The sequence below is a fragment of the Triticum aestivum genome, chromosome 5D (genome assembly GCF_018294505.1).
Source record: "Triticum aestivum cultivar Chinese Spring chromosome 5D, IWGSC CS RefSeq v2.1, whole genome shotgun sequence".
NCBI lineage: Eukaryota > Viridiplantae > Streptophyta > Magnoliopsida > Poales > Poaceae > Triticum > Triticum aestivum.
The window spans coordinates 52066990-52073621 of NC_057808.1; the positions used below are offsets into that span (position 1 = coordinate 52066990).

The following is a 6632-nucleotide window of genomic DNA, read 5'->3' on the forward strand; positions in this document are numbered from 1 at the left end:
CAAAAAATCAAACGACCGTCTCCCAAATACCCTCGCCCCCGCCACCGCCTTGCTCCAGGCCTCCTCCGCAGAGGCCAGCCACAACGCTGGCCGCAAGCTATCGGTGAACACCAGCATCCAACACTTGGTGAGACGCATCTCGTGGGGAGGCGCGTGGTGTCAGAGATGACTGTCCTCGACAGTAGAGTAGTCGCCTTGGTCCCGGCCTCGGGAAGGGCTCGTTGTCGTCCTCGGCTCCCACCATCATCGGCTCGCCATCCACCGCCGTCACCTTTGCCAGGCTCCGTCGTTGCGACCTCACAGACTTTGAGATGCATCGGTGATTAGCGCCTAGCCAGCGTGGTCCCTGTCAAGGACACCGGCGCGAGGTCGCTCTCTCTCACTCACTCTATGCGCTCGAAAATGAGGCAAATGGGACGCGAAGGGGGAGGGGGGCACCCGCTGTTGATTGCATAGGGCGTGTACGCGTCCTGTGTGGTCAGGTTCCCGCGAATGGGCTGGTCCTTCTGACGTGACACTGAGATGCTTTAAGATCCGCATTTTCAATCCAACGGTTAAAAAGGCGTTCGCTCGGAAAGTTTTAATATCTGATGTCAGCTAGATAAGATTTCCGAAAATCTAACATGTTTTTAGCTCAGCTCTTGGGAAAAATATTAACTCTTGTAAACCCTGGTCCACTCGCTGGACAAAATCCACGAAAGAAAGCAGAAAGAAAACAAAAACCCATCCACACCCCACACTCGCCGGAGCGACGCCAAGCAACACCATCATCGCCTCCGGCAGGCAACCCGAGTCTCCCCATCGTCACCTCCAGCCACTTCACTTCCCCACCCTTCGCCGCCGGTGCTGCGCCGCTTGCTCGCCGCCTCCTAGAGCGGGCGGGGGACCACCAGGTACACCACTCCGTCCGTGCCCGGTGTTGTCTTCCCTTCGCCCCTCTTCCAGCTCTCCGATTCCACCCGCGCGCCGGAGCTGGGAGGGAGGAAACCAGATGCTGTTCTGTTGCTCTCTCTCGCCCCCGGGAATCCAAACTTATCCGCTCCCACCATTCCAGCAGCAGAGCAGCTCCCCGCGGAAAGTACGCAGCTTCCGCCGGCACAAGAGCAGCAAGGCCGAGCATCAATATTTCGGGGCGCAATCTTTCCGGACCGGGGACCAACCCTTGCGTGCCCAAGCGCATCCAGATGGTGGCTACGGCCCTCCGGAGCAAGACCCTGAGGCGGAGGGGCACTCGCCAGGCTCCCCGGACGCGGAGACGCTTGCTTCCTGGCTGCGTTCTTGCGGCACCGTGGCCGATGTTCGGCGAGTGCACGGGGTTGCTGTGCGGTCGCCAGATGGTCCGGGGATTTTTCTGGCTAATAATTTGATCACTTCATATGCGAGGTTCCATGAGATTTCAGACGCGAGGAAGGTGTTTGATGAAATGCCTGAGAGGACTGTTGTGTCGTGGACGGCTATGATGAATGGGTATCAGAAATCGGGCAACTACAGTGAGGTCGTCAGGCTGTTCTTGGATATGATGGCCAGCGGGGAGCGAGGTAACAGCTTGAGTCTCGTTTGCCTGTTGAAGTCTTGTGGTGAGCAATCCAATGCTAAGCTAGGGCGGCAGGTCCATTGTTGTGTTGTGAAAGGAGGGTGGAGCAATGTGATTCTGGATAGTGCCGTCGCACACTTCTATGCTCAGTGTGGTGATGTTGCCAGTGCTTCAATGATGTTCGATAAGATGACCTCTCGTGATGTCATCTCGTGGACAACAATGATCACAGCTTATGTGCAGCATGGGCATGGGGATAAGGCCCTTCAGATGTTTCCGGCGATGATCTCTGAGGGATTTCACCCTAACGAGTTCACGGTGTGCAGCATCCTCAAGGCTTGCGCAGAAGAGAAGGCTCTAAGATGTGGGAAGCAGCTGCATGGTGCTCTTGTGAAGAAGTTGTTCAAAAATGACATCCATGTCGGCAGTGCTCTTGTTACCATGTATGCCAGAAACAGGGAAGTGTCTGATGCTCAGGCAGTGTTTGATATGATGCCTAGAAGAAACACTATTACATGGACTTCTCTGATCTCGGGCTATGCGCAGAGTAGCCAGGCTGAAAAGGCTATCATGTTGTTTCGACAGATGAAGACGCGACGGGTGTCTGTTAACAACCTTACCATTGTTGGTCTTCTTAGTGCCTGTGGCTCCATAAGATCACTCAGTCTTGGTAAGGAACTGCATGCACAGGTAATAAAGAATTCGATCCAAGAGAATCTTCAAATTGGGAGTACGCTTGTTTGGTGCTACTGTAAATGTGGAGAGTATACATATGCTGCACGAATTCTAGAAGAAATGCCAGACCGTGATGCTGTCTCATGGACAGCTATGATTTCAGGCTACAATAGTGTTGGTCATAGTGCTGAAGCACTCAAGTCATTAGATGATATGTTATGGGATGGTGTGACTCCAAATACCTACACTTATTCCTCAGCTTTGAAAGCCTGTGCGAAACTAGAGGCTCTGCAAGATGGAAGGAGGATTCACGGTGTTGTTAACAAGACTCCTGCCTTCTCAGATGTGTTTGTGGGAAGCTCATTGATCGATATGTACATGAGGTGTGGAAAAGTTGACGAAGCTCGACGAGTCTTCAACGCCATGCCAGAACACAACTTGGTAACATGGAAAGTGATAATTACAGGATTTGCTCAGAATGGCCTCTGTGAAGAGGCTTTTAAGTATATGTACCTAATGCAGCAACAAGGGCACGATGCTGATGACTTTATGCTTTCAAAAGTTCTGACATCATGCGGTGATCTTCAATGGAAGTCAGATTCCATCTCTTTTTCTGGTTCGAATACTGGTTCACTAAGATAGGTAAAATTTACTGTCTGAGTTAATTTCTAGGGATTAATCTGTACAGAGTTCTGGCAGTTAGCTTAACTATTTATGCTACTAGTAGTTCTCCGCGTACTCTGTATCGGTTATCATGTGATGTGATTGCTTTTGAGATTGAGCAATCTCATGAAAAGAAATATTGATTTACTTTACTCTGTTTCCTGCACTAGTGATGCTAGGTAATTGATATTGTTTATTTACTGTTAAGAGTTTTAGTTTCTGAATTCCAGAGTTGGTGTATTCTACCTGAAAGCCAAGTAGCATATATATATGAGGTTTTCTTTGGGGTAATATGGAGGATGGAACTGTTATATATCGTTGAACCTTGCCTTTGATTTTACACCAATTTTTTATTATTATTTTGCTGCAATGTTTTCAGAGTTATCTTGCTTAAACAAATGAACTTTTCTTGCAGCAATTATCTATCTCAAAATTATCACTGAACTACTACTTTTCAAACCCTTATCCCAGATTTGTACTTGTTGTGCTAATGTTATCATAAAGCTTCACATTTTACCAGCTGGACAACTATGAACCAAATGTGATGCACATGTGGCTCTGCTGACTTCAGAGTGGTTGACCGGTTGGCATAATGTTGCAGCTCATGCTAAAAAAAGGTGTAGTTTCCTGGTAATATGTGCGGAGAATGCGTAGTTTGTGAATATTTTTTCAAGAAGCATATTTCTTTTTTCTTGCTTGATGCTATATACCAATTTAACATGTTCTCTAATATTTTTCTCACTAAATTCTGTTCTTGTTCATTGAAAGAATCTAAAACCCAAGATGTTTCTTAGATTCAGAAAGTTTCCATCCACTTCATCGGTTTGTTGCTTGAATAGCTCATTCTTGCTCTAATGTTTAGCTTGCCATATAATGTAATCAGATACAAACCCCTCTTATTTCTGAACACTTGGGAAAGGTGATGACAGAGATAATAAAACAAGAGCAAATAATTGATGGAGTAAAGCCGTTGTAATAGTTATTCTAATGAAATGTTTTATGTCAAAAGTATTAGTAACAACCAGCCTGTTATTAGTTATCCATATACTCATTGACATTAGATCCCCTGTCTGGCCACTTCTTTCCTTTTATCTTCATCATCGAACGGGCAAACAAACTGTAAGAACACCTTTTGTGCTTCATCTTCTAAGACACCGCTTGATTGTTACATTGTGAAGGAGATTGCTATATGAGTTCATGATAGATATAATTATTGATGATTTCTGCATTGAAGTCACACACTACAACTAAAAGGAGAATGTTAGTTCCTTTTCCAGTACCATATGTATTTTTGTCATGGAAATGCAAAGCTTACAGTGAATACTTAATGCATCTGTAAATAGTGAAAACATTTGTGACAGAAACACTCAATCTCCATATTAATATGTCTGACATGAGTACAGTGTGAATGCCAATTTTGTTTGTTCTTGGCTTCACTTATGTCTATTTTCTGGTTTTGTCACTGCCTTGTATTGTTTGTAGCAGTAAAATTTCCCATATCAACATCAAGTGTTTGGTTAATGCTATTGCATGGTGCATGAATAGAGAACATGCACATGTGTCATTTCTCTCTGTTTATTTTCTGGATGCATGGCAGATAAATTGGCAAAAACAAGCACTTCCATATTTTTTATGGTGGCAGCTGTCTGGGGCTCCAAAAAATCTAGGTGCTGGAGCTAGGGGTATATTAAGGGTGTTGACATGAGCCTTCTTTATTCATGTTAGACTGAAAATTTATGCTAATGGTACTTTATTTAGCCTACAAACTCCAGGTCCTGCAAGAAACAGGGAGTTGGAGCTCATTACCTTAACTTGTCTGTGGCCCCAGAGGACAGTTCAATTTAATTCAGCAAACACTAGGTGTATGCAATTCATGACTTAACTTTTAAGTCTGTCTGAACTTCATTTGGATCGTATAGCCTGAAGAAATTGACACCTTTCTCTTTGGGAAACCAAAACAAAACAATTGAAGCGATTTCAAATAGTTGGAATTTGAAGAACTGTAAAGTTCAGTTAAATATACAGAAGTGTGATGCAGTTCTGGACTCATACCTTTGAAGCGTCTAGATCATAAATTCTGACTACAGAACTTGTGGAAGCTAACAGATTTTGCTTTAAGATAGACACGATACATCAATCTAATGAATCCGAATATGTATATTGGGCAGTTTATAAAACTAAGTAGTGAATTGAATGTGATAACTCCTTTTGCACACTGTTCTATTGCCTTCTAACTCATATTGCATAATTGCAGTTTTCTCCTCCAAACAATTCTTTCAATCATCTCGCTGCTTACAATTGGTTATAGAATTGGTACATTGTATAAACAATAGATTTATGTTAGCGATATATTGCCTTATACAACAGCTTGTATGTCATGTAGGTGCCCCATGTGGAGGTCTTTCAACATGTTTCATCTAGCAGACTAAGGCATAGCCTAGTGATGGAAAGGGGTTGATGCCTTCCCACCCACCCAGGTTCAAGGCATGGTACTTGCAATTTGGGTTTGTTGCACCAATTATACTGTAGGGACCTCCCTTACCGTCTTTCTGTCAAAAAAAAAAGTTTCATCTATCCTCATGGACTATGGATTTTTCCCAACTGGAGATTCCATGGATACTATAAACCTGTACTACTCTTTGTATTGCTCCACACAATAATTTTCTATGTGAATAAACGGTTATTTTGCTGATTATTTTATTTTGTCTTCCACTTCTTGAAACAGGCCTTATGACTGCAGAAAGTCAGACGGAGAATCATGCAAAGGTGTGTCGGGCTCAAGTGATTCCTTTTACATTTAACAAACTGAGTCATAATCTCTCCCCTTCTTTTTAAAATGGATAATAGGGCCTACAGATGCAAACATGGCAGTTACGGAAACGGCCAATGTGGATGCTGGAGAGGAAAAGGTAAAGATAATCAAATCTGGCTTTGATCTAGTTTTGGACAGGCTGATGGTGTTTGGTAATGAATAATGATATTGTCGCAGCAGAAAGAAAGAAAGCTCTAAGAATATCTGCCCTTTCCTTCAATTTTTTTTATTTTACATTAACTTTTTTTAAAATATGTATAGAAAAATTTCCCAACTTGACAAATCCCATGAACGCTTTCAGATACATAATAAAATCTTTGTTTTAAGGTGCGTTTTCTTGACTTTTGACTGTGCTCATCTTGCCCTAATCTCGAGTCCAGGTCACAACTGTTGGAAATGACAGCCTCTCCCTTATGGCACGGTAGCAGCACTAAGCAGCTTTCCCTACACCTTATGGCAGCACAAATAAGTTAATAACTAGAGAACAGAGTGATGATTTTGGTGCTGCAAAGCTGGGTAGTAGTAGCGTATTAAGCCATATTCATGGAGTACAAGTATTCGTGTTGTAATGGACTTTGGCTACTGAACCTGGACAGGTTCAAGCTGCTTCTAGTGCTAATTAAATGAGCTACAAAATATCTAAATTCTAGGCTACAATACCTAGTGTGTGTACACACACAAATGTATAGAAACGAGATTTTGCTACTAGAACAGCCAAGCAAAAAATAGTGATCAAGACGTGTCTTTACGGATGGGAACTCTGTTTATCTAGGCAATTCCTCATATCTGATGCACCTCGACAGCCACCATGGTTGGTTTGCCTTCCTTTGAAGCAGAAAGACATATCTAGTTTGACACTGCTTTGAGTTGCCTCCAAATACATGTATCACCTATTGCAATGCCGACATTCCAACTATGGTTCATCCCTGCCATCCTAATGTGTTTCCC

General features: G+C 43.5%; 1 protein-coding gene across 6 annotated transcripts; it reads left to right on the forward strand.

Annotated features, from left to right (window-relative positions):
- The first annotated feature begins 751 nt into the window (after window positions 1–751).
- LOC123119392 (pentatricopeptide repeat-containing protein At4g18520, chloroplastic) lies at window positions 752–6432 on the forward strand. 6 transcript variants are annotated; one of them, XM_044539189.1, is made up of 4 exons: window positions 752–2851; window positions 3344–3489; window positions 5256–5638; window positions 5720–6432. In XM_044539189.1, the coding sequence occupies exon 1, from the start codon at window positions 992–994 to the stop codon at window positions 2849–2851; it is 1860 nt and encodes a 619-aa protein (XP_044395124.1). In that variant the 5' UTR covers window positions 752–991; the 3' UTR covers window positions 3344–3489; window positions 5256–5638; window positions 5720–6432. The 6 variants fall into 6 exon arrangements, with proteins under 6 accessions (XP_044395124.1, XP_044395126.1, XP_044395123.1 ...); XM_044539191.1 differs by having other exon boundaries at window positions 3393–3489; XM_044539188.1 differs by having other exon boundaries at window positions 3344–5638.
- Window positions 6433–6632: the final 200 nt, after the last annotated feature.

Excerpts from the sequence above, each read along its gene's own strand:
- LOC123119392 (XM_044539188.1), top strand. The coding sequence starts at position 992 with ATGCTGTTCTGTTGCTCTCTCTCGCCCCCGGGAATCCAAACTTATCCG.